Genomic DNA, 18,730 nt, shown 5'->3' on the forward strand with positions numbered 1-18,730 from the left:
TTCCAGGTTAGCAAATGTCTTTGCATCAGTTTATGCACACAAAATCCAGGGGGAGTTTTGTGACTTCACCAAAGAAGGGGAGTTATGCAGGGGGCACAAATGCCCCGCTGGGCTGCTGGAAGTCCACCTCTGCTGAAGGTCTCTTCCCCCTCAGATCTGCCTGCAGAGCTCTGCATCAAATCAGGCACTTTCAGGCAGGTTAAAAAAATAAAAAAAACCAAACCAAAACTACCACTTGAAGTCAATGTCTGTGTGTGTGTGTGTGTGTGTGGGGGGGGGGGGTTGACAGAAATAGTCAAAGAAATTACTGTATTAGCAGTTTTGCTAGAAGATCTCAAAGGATGGTAGCAGGTCAGAGAGCACAGAGAGGTGAAAAACAGCTGGAGACAGTAACTTCTTTCCTGATCTCCTGAGGTTTTTCATCTGCTTGTGTGCCTACTCATTAAAGTCAGAGCAGAGCCAAAACCTGAATACCCACTTGCAGCTCAGTGCTTAATCCCCTCAGCTGCAGTCCTCCTAGCACAAGCTGCAAAGCCCATCAGTACAGCGAGTATCTATTTCAGCACCTCAAAGCCTCATACGTCCACTCTCGGTTCTTGCTTATCAGAGCAAAGAGAAGCCTCCTGGCTTGTGCTGGCATCGTGATGTTTCCCTGGCATCAGAAGGACAGGTAATAACATCACCAGTGAAACTCTGTAGATAGGCAGTCAAACCCTCGATAGGATAAGGGTGGAATTTTTAAAAACCTAAACACTGCTTTAACTGCACTCAAAAACCAGTGAGCTGCAAAACATTATTTAATCTCAGAGCACTGTTTAGTATGAGTGCAAGGAAGACCAAGACTGAACACCTTTGAAAACATAACTCCAAATTTGTCCCCACTATATTGTAACTACCTCAGGAACAAATTTATCCCTAGAGGATATTTTTGCTTTACTTGTAAGGTTGATATCAGGACACCCACTAGCTTTCCTCCTGACTCCAGTAGTACTCCCACACTGTATTAATTAATAAATATGGATGACTCATTCATTTTAGGAGTTCAGTGGACCTCTGTAAATCCACACTCCTCTGGTAATCTCAGGCGTACAGCCATTCTTCACTGTGACAGCAACCTATGAAAGCAGCTGTGAAAATCTGAGATAAGAAGCTGACACTTTGCATGTAATTTACAGCTGATTTTATTTGCTTTGGATTTTTGTCAGGTGTATTTATATGATAAAATGTATTTTATTGGTCTGATTTGAAGTAAAGTCACGGTGCATTATTTGGATAACTTCAGTCTCTGCTGAAGGAAACCACAAAACCTCTATCTAACTCCCCTAACCCTCCTACCACCAGAAACAGAAAAACACAACCAACCAACCAAACCCTAAAACCCCCAGATTTATAACCTGTGAATAGAAGGTTTTTGCAACACTCACAGATGTATGGAAATTGATCACTCAAAAAGGAAACCTTTCAGTGAGTAAAAAGCATGTGCTATAGGACTCAAATACATCTAAATTATGCCAGAGTGAGAAATAAACAGATGGCAATATCTGTAATGTATTTTTGCTATATTTTAGTATTTAACATTTTGTTTTGTAGCTGACTGATGTGCTTCAGGGGGAGAGGACCATAACTGCAAATACGTGCCCAGCACAGAGCACATTCTCCGAGACCACGTGTATTTCTTGCAGCCTGCATGAGGGACCAATATAAGAAACATCTTTTTTTTCCTCTCATAAAGATGGAACAGTGTTGAAAATGGCAAACCCTTACACAGGTGCTTCCAGCCAGGCAAATGCACACTCTCTTTAAACAACAAGAGACCTTATGAATAGGAAGGAAGAAAGAAAGAAAGAGCCACAGCTGAATATCCCAGTCACAGGCTGCAGCCGGGGAACATTTTCTGCCCTGCATTGGCTGTCATTGGCTGTCCTGGTCCACATCCCAGTGCAGAGTCGGGGGGGGGTGGGGTGTCCCCACAATGCTTGTGTTCATTTGTTGACTGCAGGCATGCCTGCCAAAAGTCAGCTAGGTCTCAAAGGACATTTTGAATTGCTTGCCAAGGCAGGATGACAGCCTGAAAACTTACTAGTTTTTGAAAGGCTATTCCTACAATGAAACCTTTGACAACACCCTCAATCACAGGTGTGTTTGTAATGATAAAATCAGGCATGAGTGACACACAAGTTTCCTAAACCAGCTTAAGGCACACATGGTATTTCACAGTTGCAGCCATCTGAACGATATGAGACAGAAACTCTGAACACCCCCCAAACACTAAGAAGCTGATCTCACGTCAGCATTTCAGGTCAACGGATTTGAGAAGTGAAACTGCAGAAGCAGCTGGAATTAGCTTGTCTCGCCATGCTGTTGGCCTCATTCCTTTTAGATTCACTATTGAACATGGTTTTGTTGCCTGTGCAGGTATTTCACTTGAATTAGCTGGGAAGGGGGAAGGTAGAAAAATTACCAGAGTTTCTAGAGAAAGATTCAGGTTCAGATACATTGCATTCTGCATAACCATTTAGTAAGTAGGAAAATACGGAAAATTTCAGGCTGAGAAAGACTTAGGGGCAAAAAGGCTAATGTGAAGTGGGATTAAGCAAAGGCTGCAGGAGCTGACTCACACCACGCTTAGCATTGCAAGATAGGTATCTTAATCAGAACAGCTAGTGCATTTTTAGAGCACAATATCAATTCACTCTGTTTTTTCCTGAATACCAGTTTTATGCAGTTATGCTGCATGTGAACAAATTGCTCCCTAGCAATTTCTCAGCCTATTTCAATTAGATTTCAAATCGGAATGGAAGCTTTAGAGATAACATTTTGCTGTTTATTTCCTTAAATTGGCCACAGGAAGAATTGAGAAATCCTATAAGTACCTCTACTAAGGGAAAGGCTGGAGAATGCCCTCATATCTGATTAAAAAACCCAGGATCCATATGGCACTAAATCTTTATAAATCTCCAAGAGGGGAAAAGGTTTCATCACATCTTACACCTTCATCAACATGAAAACCAGCATAGCATAAGGCATGTCCTACAGGAACCACTGATTTTCCTTGGTTCTGGTGCTCAGCAAGTACCTTGCTTGGGGGTGATTTTGTCTAGTCACACCAAGGTTAAAGAGTGGTTTAAATTCCTTGTAATCAAAACTTACTACCAACCATAGAGCCAACCTCCCAGATTCTTTTTTTCTATTTCTCTCATTGTCTAAATGGCTTAGGTGAAACCACATGAAAGGCTTTGACACAGCCTTAAAGCCAGAAATCATATGGGCTTAAATAACTATCAGAAGCAAACACAATGCTTTCTTAATTCGAGCACTGCAACTGAAAAGTTTTTGAAGCATTTCACTAAAGTTAGTGAATAAGTTTCTTCACAAAATTAAAGGTGTAACTAAAAGAGGAAAGGAAGTTAAATCCATGTGCTTAGAGGAAAAAGCAGCACCAATGAGTGTCTGGCCATATTTGTCAAACTCTTATTATTTGAGGTTTACTGAAGCTTTCATACCCAAGCTGTGCCACAGAGAATCCTCACCCATCACTTTTCAACTGAAACAGAGGATTTTTACAGCTCTAAAAGCTTTCCTGCCTTCTTACAGCTCCAAATAAATTCAAGGATGACTCTTCTGACTCTTTCTGAGTAGTGAAGACTGCACTTTTGGCTTTTGCAGTAATTTTGTGTTTCCAAGAGGTGAGAAAGGCACACTGGGGAGAAAGTAAATTGGTAGATGGTGCCATAGTCTCCTCATAAAGGGAAAGAGAGCATTTTTCTTGTACTTTCTTCTTGAGAGATTATTGGATATAGGGGAGGCCTGATTTGTGGGGGAGGAGGGTTCAGGGGCAGAATGGCTCCACGAGCTGAGGTGAACTATGACAACAGCTTATTAGTATGCAAAGGTAAAATCTTATCCCCATCTCTCACCTTCCTCCCACTCCAGTTCTACAGTTTACCTCCTTCCTCAGGTCAGCTTGGGCTCTCACAGGAACCCTCCAGGAGCTCATTTAGCTCCCTGGGAAGGCAAAGAGTCTCAGTTGTCTATGGCACTCCAGATGGGTCAGAGAAATGATTGGCCATGATGCTAAGCTGAGAAGTGATTACAAAAAAATAAGGCTATGAAAGGACATAATCTATCCTAGAGTTTAGTATTTTTCATTTTCTTATTAAATACAAGGACTCCAGCATTTTCTAGCAAACGGAGAGTTCTGTGGAAAGGGACATAAGCAGAGTTTAAACAGGGTGGACTGGACTTTAGCATCTCTGCATTAAATAGATGAAGAATAGATAGATATTGTCTAAGGTGAATCTCAACATTTCCCTCCTTGTACCATTTCTTGGCAATTTTCAGCTATACAAAGAATACATTATTCTGCCCCATGGGGGTGGAGGGTAGGAATTCCAAATGGATGGGGCCATTTTTCATGATTTTTACCTTAAAATACCAAATCACAGTACTTAGCACTTGCTGCAGATTTTTGTCCTTCCTGTTCTTAAAAGCTTTTTTTTTTTCTTGTGAGAAAAGCCTGCCAACAGAGACCACTAATGAACTAAGGTGATGGTGGTCCACTGATGTGTGCTGATGGTCTGAAAGATGCTCCAAAGGGCACTAAGTTTCCTGCTAACTCTCAGCAAAATATTTGAAGAATACACACACACACATTTTGGTACAGTTGTTTTAACTAATCTGCTTCTGATCATCAACTGCCAGACAATCTCTTCATTACATACATTCAGACTATGACAGACACATGATAAAATGCTAACTGACCCCTAAGCAAGTACTCAGCTTTTTTCTGCTTTCGTAATAATTATGCTTTCGAGTATAGAACTGTGCAACCACTTCAAGATTAAAAATGTAAGGTCGTCAAAACAGTCTTTAATTCACTGCCAAATTAGATCTCAGAAAGTACTCTATTGTTATGTCTGCTGTCATCATCACAATTAAATATGGAAAGCATCTATTCCAAACTTGTTTAAGCTCCTGCAAAATGGCTACTCTTCAAGGGTATTTTGAATAATCTGTGTAATAAGAATTTACACATCTAATGACACCAGCTACTAGAAGATTCTAGTCATCTATTCAGGATGAGCTCTCAGAAATAAACTTTTCACAGAAATTCAAAACTACCGTATTAAAAATGTTGGAATCTTTAACATTTAAGTCACCAAGTATGTAAGGGCACTTCTGTGAATGCAATTACTTTCACATGTCAGTTGTACAACTATTTGTCTGTACATGTTGCAGGGAGGTCAAATTACTTTTAGACAATAAATGCTTTTTTCATGAGTTTTTGTTGTTATGTTTTGGGTTTTTTTTGTATTTTTCATAAATAAGCCCACCACATATTGGCAAAAGTGCTCAATCAAGTTCTTGTTAAACTAAAGCTGCTGGTGTAAGTGAGGTCTCAGTATCTCCTCCCCTCTTTTTTTCACCATAGTGAATAGGGAACCTATGGTGCAACATCAAAAGCTCAGGTACCAGCCCTGAGAGGGAGCTCAGTACACAAACTTGATCTCCTAATGCTCTATACCCTATGCCTGTGCAGCACTGGTCATCTCATCTAAGTAGAGACACTGAACTAGACACTCAGGTAAAGCTAACCAATACAAAATGTTGAGAAATTTTAGTTTAAAACCTCATTTCTCTGCGTAATTTAAATGCTTGAGTCAGGACAACAAAAAAATGTTTCCTGGTCTGTTAACTGTTGATTCATGACAAAATCACATCATATCTGATAATACAACTCTGCTCCAGTGCCTGGGACTGCTCTGACACAGTCTCACAGCTGGTATGGAGGCACCCTGCAGATGCCTGCTTGCTTCATGTGCACGTTGGTACGGTGCTCTTTGTGCTGTGAAAAACATACGTGTTAATTCCTATTTCTTGGGCTCATGCTTTTACTCCATCCATGCTTTTATGACATCCAGAGGGACCTTGACAGGCTTGAGAGGTGGGCCCATGCAAACCTCTTGAGAGAGAGACCTTCAACAAGGCCAAGTGCAAGGTCCTGCACAGGGGTTGAGGCAATTCTATGCACAAATACTGGCTGGACAGAGAATGGATTGAGAGCAGCCCAGTGGAGAAGGACTTGGCATATTAGTGGATGGAAAACTGACTATGAGCCAGCAATGTGCGTTCACGGCCCAGAAAGCCAACTTTGTCCTGGGCTGCATCAAGAGAAGTGTGGCCAGCAGGCTGAGGGAGATGACTGTCCCCCTCTACTCTGCTCTCGTGGGACTCCACTTGGAGTACCATGTCTAGCTCTGGGGCCTGCAACAAAAAGGAAATGGACTGGTTAGAGCAAATCCAGAGGAGGGCCACAAGGATGATCAGGAAGCTGGAACACCTGCCTTATGAGGACAGGCTGAGAGAGTTGGGGTTGTTCAGCCTGAAGAAGAGATGCTGGGGAGACCTTATAGTGGCCTTCTAGTACCAAAAGGGGGCCTACAGAAAAGTCGGAGAGAGACTTTTTACAAGGGCATGTAGTGATTGGGTAAAGGGTAATGGCTTTAAACTGAAAGAAGATAGATTTGGATTAGATATAAAGAAAAAGTTTTTTACCGTGAGGGTGGTGAGACACTGGCACAGATCGCCCAGAGAAGCTGTGGCTGCCCCCTCCCTGGCAGTGTCCAAGACCAGGTTGGACGAGGCTTTGAGCGACCTGGTCTAGTGGAAGGTGTCCCTGCCCATGGCAGGGGGCTTGGAACTAGGTGATCTTTAAGGTCCCTTCCAACCCAAATCATTCTATGATTCTATCATTCTAATATGCAAAACTGTGGTAACTCAGTGGCCTTTGGTTCCCTGAATGACATTTTCAGAATATTTTACCATTGCATGGGTGTTAGATGTGCTCTGAGCATGTCTGCTAGTGAAAGCATCTTGGAGACACACATATCACTTAGTATGGTTTCCAGAACCCAAATATGTTTAGTCTTAAGTTAGTCTTCTCCTCAGGCAATGACAATTCCATATACAGAGAGAATTAAAACAGCAGATGTGTAGGAAGCCACAGGCAGAACAAATCACACTTATTTTTAGTCATGGAAGCTACCCTAACTTCAGTGGGACAAAGGAACTTCAGGAGAAGCCTTCTGTCCTTCAGCTCCAGGGGAAGTTTGAATTCTTACCTTAGCCAAGATGTTTAACTTCTAGACACATGAGGACAGGTGAATTGAATTTTAGTCTCCCAGCCTTCAATCTATCTATGCATTTAAAATACACGATTAAAACACATAACATGCCTCTAAAAGACATAAGGCAAGCACTTAAATGGTTAGTTACATTTTAAACAGATACATTTTTGAGGAACTCAGAAAAGCAAAGCAATTAAGGATGTGCCTAGATACTTTTAAATTGACATTACATGTTGTCTGCTAGATAATAGACACAGTGGTGAAAATATAATCATATATCCTTGTCACGAGATATGAGTGTTTGCAGGAAGTAACACGGTTTAAATTCTCTGGAATTTGCTACACAAAACCAAACAGAACCTGACTAGAACCAAGCTCCTGCCCTACCCCTCCATGTCCAACATTTTCCATTGCTAATACATATATACAGTCAAAAAAAGAAGTTGATCACATTTATTATATGCTTTTAAAACTTAAAATCCTTTTAATATACCATTAGTCAACCTTAACTTTTCTTACATTTTAATATACCATTAGTCAACCTTTGACTTTTCTTACATTTTAAAAGGTCTTGAAAACTTACCCATATAGGGTTTTGTTCCAGCCATAGAAGAAGCTTTTTCTGAGCCTTTCACTATAGTTGCTATGTTAAAGTCAGTGATATGAACATGTCCTGCAATTAGAAAGAATTTAAAATAGCACATCATAAAAATATTTCTCCCTTTGTTTAACATTTAAGTGATAATGGAAAGAAATTAAATAGGAAAGGTTGACAACAATTCATGGAAACTTACTATTAAATGTTACTCATAACTAGAAAAATCATAATGACAGCAGAGTGATAGAGTACTTTTCCTTGTACAGTTGCATCCATTACTTGTTCGCACTGCTGAACCTTTTTTGCTGGTCACCCCTGAATCTTCTCCTGCCGTGAACGTTAAGGACAGTAACTGTTTTCTCAGAGCAGTAACATTCATGAGCAGCCTGTGAAGCTATGTGTGAAATCTACCTCTCCTTATCACCAGCTAGAGCCATGCTTTACAATCTCAGGTACTTGTGACATCTGTCTGCTGTCACATCCACTTCAGGCTACCATCAGCCTAGCTTTTTCTGAGTCTCCTCAGGCAAAAACGGAGCTGAGAAGAAAAAGGGTATTTTTATCATATAATAACTATAAAATTAGATCCATGGTAGCAGAAGAATGTGTATGTAACAGCAGCAGGTCCCAAATGATCACTCATTTGACAGCAGGTTGCAAGATGAAAGATAAGTGACAGAAGCCAGCCTGGGGACTTGCTGCCTGACCAGCCAACCAGCTGATTTAAACTGAACTAATCAGGCTGGATGGCCCAAACCTGCTGTCATTACTTTTTTTCCTGGGTGGTTTGTGATACACATATGTTAAATTGCTCCACTGCAGTGAAGCAACAGTTGTTAATCCTGGCTTGCCATAGGCATGTAAACTGAATATAAATCCAGCCTGAAAATCTACAGACTTTTAATTTGATAAGTTTGCTGTTGGGTTTTGCATCTCTGCTTAAGGACTAGTTTTATATTGCGGAGTGATGCAGATATTATGCTCTCTGTGATTACATCTGGCAATGCCACTGTGGAGGACAGAGTACAGAGAAATGTACTCTCTACCCTGGTTTAGCCCTGCACACACATTGGGATTAGTACATCATGTATTGAACTAGAGTCTTGAGTGACAGGTTCCTGTGATATTTTTTTAAATCAAGATCTCAACCTCATTCCGTCCACAGAATGGAACAGGCTTTTGGCATGATGCAGTTATTAAGCAAGAGAGGTTATTATTGTGTTTGCTGACAGAGATGAAAGGAGTGTAACAGATGAGTGATGATGAATGTTACCGTGGTGCCTGGTGGAGGAACAGCGGTCTCAGCAAAAGATTATGCTGCTCCAGCAGTCTAACCTAGATCCAGGTCAAACTCCTCAGGAGATGTATCTGCAACCTCTAAAGAATCTGCAGCTACATATGTGTGAACTGAAATTCTCAGAGGCCCCTAATTTGGCCAGATCTGAGCTGGTTTTGAAGGGAAAAAGGAAGAAGGCATATCCCACTGCTAAACTGAAAGCTATTTCTCCAAATATGAGACACAGTAGTTTTCAGTGAAATGGTTTTCATGCTTTCTGCACTTTTCTCAAAAAAAAGAGCTTACATTTTATTGACACTTTCTTCCTAAGACACCCAGTCCAAGAAGACATCAGCACATGGCAGATGAAAAACTGAGCAGATGAAAGCGATCACTTTATAAGGGGCAGGAGGTGTTAGGCTGCCATAGCAAGAATAAGTGTTCACAGCCCAGCCTGCCATCATATTTCAAGGTAGTATTCCTTCTTCTTGGTGGCTGGAGCATAGCATGTTTGCAATTTATTTCTGCAATAATAAAACACCGTGGCAGAAGTCTTCTGGAAAATTATAATTGAACCACATACAGTCACCTCGTGGCAGTAGTTTTAAGCAATTCCATGTACACTGTAGAATAAAAAGCTGCAAGGATCTCGGCAGACTAATACTTTCTCTTTTTTTGACAGATAGATATAAAGTTCTGTCATTTAAATGACAGCATTGTAAGTGATGCCCCCTATTAGAGTGCCAGCATGATAGACTGTTGCAAAACACCTATCGCATAATATCCATTCAGACTGATCCAAATAGTTGATTTGCAATGAAAATTGCCTCTCCTGCAGTGCATTGTTTTCTCTCCCTTTTATTAGATTTCTTTTCATTTAACAAAATAGCACACATAAAATGTTGTATACACTGGTCAATGGTTTATCTTAAAAATTCTTTTCTGCAAGGTAAGGGATGGATTGAGAAGACAGGTTTTGTATAGCTCCTTTGCATCCTGCTTCTGATACAGCAGCGACAGGCAGCTCCTCTTCATGTAGCAGGGCACAGCAGAGCCATGTCTGTACTGCTGGAAAAACTCCACCTTTGCTCTTCCCCGACACGGGGACACCCCATGGCCCATGGACTGCCTGCAGGCAGCTTTTACTCGTTGCTTGGAGGATGGCTAATTGGCTATGGAGGAAGTGTGTCCTGTAGGCAGGAGGATGGCTGTGCTGCCACAGGCACTGCAGCCAGCAGGTGGTGGGAGCTGGGGGCATGGAGAGAGGCTGAGTCTGGGATTGAGTCAGACCAGGGGCCAGGGGGAGTGAACCCCCTGTGCCTGTCATCAGTGGAGGAGGCCTGGAGGGATGTCGAGGCAGAGCTTTGCCCGTCTGCATGCACCATTGAATGGTTTCAACTCTTTTAAAGCCTAGTGACTTGTTTTGTTTGGGGTTTTAAGTTTTTCATTCCTGGTATGAATATTTCAAGAGACAGTTAGATGCCAGTTCTCTATAGGAGTCATTCTAATCAGCCTCTAAGACATTTTTTTACTGCAACTGTTACATATAGGAAAAAGAAAGGTTGCTATTGCTGCAGTAAATACACTGGGATAGTAGCTACTTCATAGTGTTTCCAAAATTTCAGTTCCTGGGGACTTTTTCTCATCTGATCTTAACACCTAGTACATGATCTCCCTTTCTGGAAATTATTGTGAAAAACTAAATGTCAACATCCAGTTTGTATCCTGATACAATATTGAACTAAGCATTATGTCAGTGCCACTTGGGTATAGCTTTTAAGACCTGTGAAGCAGAGCAGTGCACAACACATTCAGCAGTACTTAACTAAATTCAAGTATCACAGGGAAAGAGCTCATTGCTTAATCCCCATGGCTGCATGAATCCATATGATAATATGATGGTGGAGAGAAGGGAAGAAAAGGCAAACGACCGCATTCCTCTGGCTCTCTGCAGAGTGGCTTTTTCAAATCATCCTAGACTTCACAGATTTCACATACACCAACATGTACGTTGCAAGCAGGAAGTATCTCATTGAAAATTGTTTCCAAAATTGCATTCCTCCAGTCAGCTTCCAGTTAAGACTTTAGCAGGGAAAATTTGTAAGTTAATACCTAGAACACAGTGTATGACTTTGAGAAGCTTTCTGCGTGCATTTCAGAACCTCTGTGTAGCTTTAATGACTCACTTTTCCACATGGCCTGAAATCCCAGTATCTGAGGTAACCAGTAAATGATCTTTGTTTCAACTATTATTTAATTTTTTGAACAAAACATAATGATAATTAAAACAAGTCCTGAAAGGTGTCTGAGGCTGGCTGACTAACATTTAGCAGAGGAAAATGTACGTGACTTCAAATGTCATTGAATATCTCAGAGTCTGAAACCAAAAGAGTGATTGTGAGGGCAGAAAGAAGAAATGCCAAGCTGGAACCACCAACTCAGCATGTATAAGAGTTGATGGGAAATCTCAACACAGTAACATTTCAGAGCAAATTCAGATCTGGTTTGCCCTCAGAGGGTCAAACCCTATGAACAATTTAAAACGCCTCTCTCTGGTTTTATCTGTACTCTGTACAGGAACATAAGCTCACCACTTATCATCAGGAAAATTGTTACAAACCTTATTGTAGTACTATAGATGGGTTCAGCAAGGCTGTGCATTTCAAAAGGGTAGGTTGTTTAACAGCCATGGAGGCATGTAAAAGTTTCAAATATATTTTCAAAATGTAGAGAGCTTCAGGTGGATGAATTATGCTGAGAACATTAATCTTGTTACTCAATGTCAGAGGGTTAAATGAAATACAGTCCCTGAAAATTGTTGGTGGGTATGATAAGGACCAGCCCCAGTGCAGACATACCAGGTACATCTTGAGCAGAGACTTTATGTCTCCCAGACATCACTATACAATAATAATGTTGCCAGTTCTGTTGTTCAGAAGTTAATAATGAGGTTCAAAATATTGAATTGATGAGTGGGGTTTTTTCACCCTATTTTTGGTTTTAAGGCCAAGATTGCTCATTGGCTGCATCTTTCAATTTTTCTGTTAGTTTTCAGATGAGAGCTAAGATTCTCATGTAATCAAGGAAATAGAGTTTTAAGGAAAATTTTGATGATCATAAACCAATATAATCATATATAATAAGGCACATGAATGCCATCTTAAATATGCCTTGCTCTCTCATAAGAGAAATGATTACTGTGTAAAATTATCACTAACAGATTCAAAAACCCAGTCTAAAAAACCTCCAAAACCTGATTAAATATAATTAGTCCTGTTAAGTCTAAGAGTGAAATATTAGGTCTGTGATTTCAGTATGGAGAACCACCAAGGAACAGCTCCAAGACAAGAAGTAGGAGACATTCAGTGCAATTAGCAGGTAGCACCTTCAAAATGAACAGATAGTAAGTCTACTCATAATATGTGTTTAAGCTAAGGACCACTGCCACAAGATGTTAAGAATGTTAAAAGTTACCTTCACTCAAGGAAGCACCAGAAAAGACCATGGAAAAGACCACTGAAAGTTATTAAATGTGTGGAAACCATATCCAGCTCAGGAAATGCCTCAGTCACAAAAGGCTGAAGGTTTGGTGAGTATGTGGGGGAAGTACAGAAACTTGTCTTGTTTTATATCCTGATCTGTCATTCACTTTTTGGAGACTTTTGTAGATAAGAAACTCAACTAGATGGATCTTTGATCCAATATGGTGCTCTGAATTTGAAAGCCTGCACATCTGTAACACTATTTATGGCAAGAGGGGCAAAAGGACCAGAGCAATGCCTTAAAAAGGCTGAGGCTCTTCAGCTGACAGGATAGTGCAGAAGGAGTTTTTTAATATCATGAAGATTGTGATTGTCAGCTATTATTCACTAAATTCTGTAATTCTAGTTGCAGAAGATTTTTTTTTTTTTGAAAAAAGAATGTTTCACAACACATAAACAAAACACTTTTCCTTCATGAAGGATGGTGAACTTCTACAACTTGTTGCTCCAGGAGGTGTAGAGGCCAATATCAGAAGCAGCTTCAAAGAGGCAGTAGACAAACTCATTAATAATGATTCATCCAGATTCTAAAGGGAATATACAGAGATACTCTAATATCCTAATACAAAAATCATGGGTGATAGGAAGCACTAAAGCATTCGATGACCAAGTGGCAAAGAGCACATCTTGCCACTGATTCTGACAGAAACTGGCTGAAGCTTGGGTCTGACCCAGCAGGGATCCCATTCTTTCTTGGTAAAGCAAACAGGGACTTCACTGGGTCTTATGAAAGGGTGTCCCAAAAAACTTGCCTGAGAGGAAATCAGACCCTTGCAAATTTCCTGTAAACAGAGTGTAATAATGCTGTGGTCACTCTGCACAATGCAAAACCTGGATGCCAAAGTAGAGCCTTGTAATTTCTGCAGAACAACCAGAAATGTTAATACCAGTGGTGCTACCAAATAGTTATAGAAATTATGTTATCATCTCCAAAAAAAAGCAATTGTACTGATCTGTTTGCCACCGCTTCTTTTTCTTCAATTTAGGCATTCTACATCTCCTAAGACATCATAGCTAATAAACCATAGAAAGATTTAGACAGCTGTAATTTCTTTGATACTTCAGAGAAAAATACATCGACCAAACTTTCCAGCTTTGGGTTCTAAATGCTGTCATTTCAGTTATATTGTTCTAAATCAGTAAAAGAAAAGAATTAGTAGAGGAAGAAAAATACTGTTACTAAGAGAATTCTATAATGTTTTTATCTGTACAATATAATAATAATAGCTCTCCTGAACAGTCAGGTAGTCCCTTTAGCTATCACTGGAATAATTCTGTTTCAGAAGCATGTTAGCAGAACAGAGCACTATTACTAAATTCAGAAATTAGTGTTAGTCATAAGAGGAAGAGCTTTCCAGGAAAGCTGAAAGGGAAACATAACAACAGAGCTTTATGGACAGCATTCATTTCCTTAGAGAGGTCTGATTCTGGTTCAGAGAGTGAATCCTGAAATCATCCATACTTTCTCTCCTCTGAGCAGACTCCTCTGTGGGATGGAGAATCTTTCCAGGAGACCAGGCAATCATCTCTGGCAGGGGCTGAACTCTGTTTGAAGCAGCTGATTACCCCATTCTCATGTAGCATTATGTTTCTCACAATCATCAAACATTGATTTCTATTGATGCATCAGAACCCTTGCTCAACAGTGTTGAGATGTGGCTTTGCTGAAAAGTATATGGGAAAATTCGGACATCCTCTGATAGAATGATTTTAAATATGTTGTATACATTTTTTGTGGGTTTTTTTTCCTTGTAAATTAGATTGTTCATTTTTATGAGTTAAGGAAGTCTCCTGTTTTCATTACTTCTGTAGTCCTGAGGTATGTTCCCTAAATCATGCAGATAAACTGTAGTGAATCTAGTTTTAATGAGTAGAACTATCTATAATCTATAATCTTGGTATATGTTATGAAAGTCAGTCAGTTTAACTGCTTGGAGATTTAAGGCAATGTGAATGGCGTAACACTTCAGCCAAAATAGGTTTCTTCAGTGAGGTCAAAGAAATCTCAGTCATTGAGACAAACAGTCCTAAAAGTTGTGCATATGCATTCTATATTCCTTTGTGTAAGCACAGCTTGTTTAATGAACTGTAAGAAAGACTTAGGGGTAAATTCAAGCATATAGGAAACTGTTGTGACATCTTAGATGCCACAGGCTAAAATAAAGTTCCGTCCTGTTCACCTGGTTAGATTCGTATTAGATGAATTTGTTATGCTTCCTCTACAGCCTAGCATATTTATGGTACATATATTCAGCACATTTTTCCATTAAGTGAAATCTGATGATTCCATAAAAATGTTACTATGTTGTGGCCTAATCAAAGCTTTTATGGACTCCAAGGATAGCATTCATCTTGCAAAATGTACATCTGTAAGGAGGATGTCTATATCTTTACTCAAAATTTCTAGATATTAGTTACCAAAGAGAAATAGATACTGGTGTATAGTGCAGACATTCAAAATAGATCAGATGGTCTAAAATATGTCTATGACTTTCAGTTATCTGTAAAGGAAGCCCGTGGTGATGAGCACAGTACAGACACCTGGCCTACCGATGTCACCTCATTTAGTCAGTTGAAGTGTGTGTACCCTTATCCAGGTTGAGAGAATTGCATGTCCCAAACACATAACAGGTCTGTTGAACCAAGGATCCATGAGATGATTAATTCTGCTGACCAAGGTCTATCTGCAAGTCTGGAGAAACATGTTTTTTTACCACTTGATTTCAGGTGTGGTATGAGGCAGCAATATTCTGCTGCTTTGCAGAAAAGGGCTATCCATCCCAAAATTTCCAAGATGGCTACAGATAATTTTGTTGCTGAAGCACTTATAATCACAAAACCCCCTTCATTTTGCAGCATATTTTGTTCACGGCAGTACAGGTTCTTCTCTGCAATACTTGAGCCCCCATAGGAAAGCTCTCACAAGAGGCTGATTTTGTGCAGTAATTGACCTTGATGAGGGGCAAGGAAAGATAAGGGCATCCGTACTTCAAAGACTGTCAATCAGATTTAACACACTCATAGTCATTCCATGTTGCCTTTGACATTTTTAATTCACACAGGATTTAAAGACAAGACATTTCTATTTCATGCTTATTTGCTGATATTAGTGTCTAGGGAACATTAACACTTATGGGTCTGAAACATTAAATTCCTGAAGTTCTAGATGGTTTAAAACTCCAACATTATTTAGATTTGTTGGCTTCCATAATCCTAGGGACAAGCTCCCACTGTTTGCAACATTACCTCTTTAATCAACTTTAACTTGTATACCCAGCAGCTCTGCAATGGATTTTGAAAGATAATGGTAATGTTGGCATCATTTCAAGTTTATATTTTCTCAAAGATTAACTGCTTTTAGTCAATTTCTGAGGTGAACAAAGCACAGCAAGACAAAGTGACAAACACACATCTCCTTTTTCCATTTAGCCTTCCTCCTGTACGCATTTCTGTTCTGATTCAAAGTTAATGCCTTCTTTACCTGTATTTTCCCATGTTCTTCCTCTGAATAGTTGCAAAAAGATGCATGAGGTATTAACAAAATACTTCATAGAGAGCGTGTACGTATAAAATTTAAGTGTAAAGAAATCAGCTGCGCTTTTTTTTTTTATATATACCATGCCTTTTTTGTTTGACGTCATGGAATTAGTATAGAAAGTTTAAAGCTGATTATGCTGTCTAGTCATTTTTATGTTCTTTAAGCAAGAACTACATGTAGAGCCATAAAAATTTTGCAGACTTAGATGCAAATTTCCAGATTCTCTATCTAAAGTTAGGAAAGTAATTTGAGATACCTACCTGAAAAATAATCTGCTATATGAAATTTCTTAGCTCTTCAGAAGTCAGTGCATGGTTCTGTTCTATAGGTAGGCCCCTTAAAAGGGATTATGGTGATCACAGTAATGTTGTTAATAAAATATTAACTTCTTTTTATCAGGTGTCCCTGGGGATCTCAATTCATATTAAATTATTTCTTTTTCAGGTCTTCTAAGTGTCAGATTAGCTGCTTTTTTTTTTTTTTTTTCCAATAGGAGGGGAAATTACAAAATCGACATCAGGGACAGAGGCACTTTACAGAGAAAGTCCAGAGTTAGGTAGGAATCCAACATCTGAGGCTGATTTACAATGTATGTCATGACCATGTCACTGAGAACTCAAGAATTAGAGATATCTGAGAAAAAGCAATCAGTATTTACTTACCATGCTCATCCAGTAGTATGTTGTCAGGTTTGATGTCCCTGTAAAATAAAGAAAGGAATTAATTAATTACATTCCACACCCAAAGAAAACCTGCAATTTTAGTCTTCCCTGTCTTGCTATGAGGGCTAAGTCACTTAAAACATTACAAAACCAATGAAAACCATATCATACACAAAGGCAAATGATTTTTATCTATATCTTTTTACTGCCCTGAGAAAACATTTATACTAAAGAGGGTCTCTAGATTTCCATTTCATGTGGTTTTGTTTTCACATGGTTACTATTGACATGGATTTGGTTTTCAAGATTATGTACTTTATAGCAGCAGGAACAATGAAAAGGAAGATTTGCATCTAGGAGGTGCCTGATTGCCTCAGGGACTCCACATGAGACAGACCCAAGAAATCATTTAATTGGAAACACCAGCGATATACCCTTTCTGCCAGACTCTGCTAATCTGCCATGCTCACGTGCATGATCACTCACATATTGTAGAGTTATGCTAACCGGGTAAGTGTAGCAGCTTTCCTTTTAGCCCCCAAATCACCACTTGGCTGTCTGTAATAGCAGGTATTATGCTGGGAAAAAGAGCAGAGATAAGGGAGGATGGAGATTATGATGTGCTGAAGCACCAGATCAACTCTGCTGCTGGCACAAGAGTATCACATTGTGCCACAATTCTTGGCACGTTGCCATAGAGTGCTACACTTTCAGGATCATTTTTCATTGGCCTATGCTCATGCTACTGTCAGGAGGGATGGAGACAGCTTTCCCCCACCATTGTCAGGCATTCCCACCCTCTTTCTTGGTCCAGCATCATTGCTGTGAACTTGTTCTGGGGGAATATAATCTCTTCCCTTTGCCAGCCAGGATCGGTCCCTGGTTTGGCTCATCCTGTGGCTTGGTGAGTATATTGTGGCAGTGTTGTGTGGCACTGCTTTTTCACTGGCAGCTTGTGCTTCATGCAATTTTGAAGCCATGTTCTTGGTGTAGAATTGCCCAAGTGGGAGATGCATCAGTTCACCTTGAGCAAAACACTTGCTCCTTGGGCTGAATTTTCCACTTATCTCAAAAGACAAGGCACTGCAAACTGTCAAAATAAACTGTTGAATTAGTCTTCAAATGAACTCCAAATACTTCCACCTAATTTTTTTTAGCCAAGGGATGGCTTGATTATTGCAATTTAAACATTTCCTAGGAAATCCTAGCCTGACTGAAATACATACTAATATGTACTTAGATTTCATTAACAAGTTTTTCCCAATGTGTCCATAAATGGACTAAAGAAAAAAAAAATGTTGCAAAAGGACAATGTGTTATACCAGAACACTTTTTTTTTTGTTGTTAATTAGTGAATGACTTCTAAAGTGGACATCATGCAGGAATAACATAGCAATAGCAATTATAATGTGTATATTGCTTGCATGATATGAGCTCAGTCATCACCCAAACTCCACACCTTTACTGACAAAAGAAGGAAGCTTACAGTTTAGTATTCTCAATTCCACAATTTCTAGCCCTTAATGAGAATCATAGGAAATTGTGAAGTACACTAAGATTATGTTTACAATTTGTGTAGCAGCAGCTGGGGAAATGTAGGATAAAGAAGAAATTACTTTGAATCTTTCCCTGCACATTTGCAAATAATATAGGATGTGTATGTGTCCGTGTAAGGAAAAGGATCTCGCTATGAATTGCCATCTGGAATGGAAATCTAAAATTATACCGAAAAACTTACAGGCTACTTATAATGGCTTGATTCGGTAGTTCTAGTTGTACATGTAATATAAGAGAAAATCTCTCCTAGAGCCCATGTCACACACAAACCTCTAAACTCTGATTTATCTCTTTCCTCTCCCCTGTAGTCACTTGTCATATCATTTACCATATCAAAATCTCTCCTTCCCCTGCTTTCATATGCATGAAGTTGTGAGTTACAGGTGAACTGTAGGATTAAATATCTTTGCTTATATTATAAAACTTCTCT

At 39.6% G+C, this 18,730-nt stretch overlaps 1 protein-coding gene across 3 annotated transcripts in view; it reads right to left on the reverse strand.

The window, feature by feature from the left end:
• The window catches only part of STK32B (serine/threonine kinase 32B), a 178,603-nt gene that overhangs the window by 43,521 nt on the left and 116,352 nt on the right, over positions 1-18,730 (reverse strand). For all 3 annotated transcript variants that reach the window (XM_074903755.1, XM_074903753.1, XM_074903754.1), the window contains exons 5-6: positions 16,744-16,781; positions 7,711-7,800 (exon numbers count right to left, since the gene is read on the reverse strand). In XM_074903755.1, the coding sequence (XP_074759856.1) occupies positions 7,711-7,800; positions 16,744-16,781 (128 nt within the window). The remainder of the gene's footprint in view (positions 1-7,710; positions 7,801-16,743; positions 16,782-18,730) is intronic.

This window comes from Athene noctua, chromosome 4 (assembly GCF_965140245.1).
Source record: "Athene noctua chromosome 4, bAthNoc1.hap1.1, whole genome shotgun sequence".
Classification (NCBI taxonomy): Eukaryota; Metazoa; Chordata; class Aves; order Strigiformes; family Strigidae; genus Athene; species Athene noctua.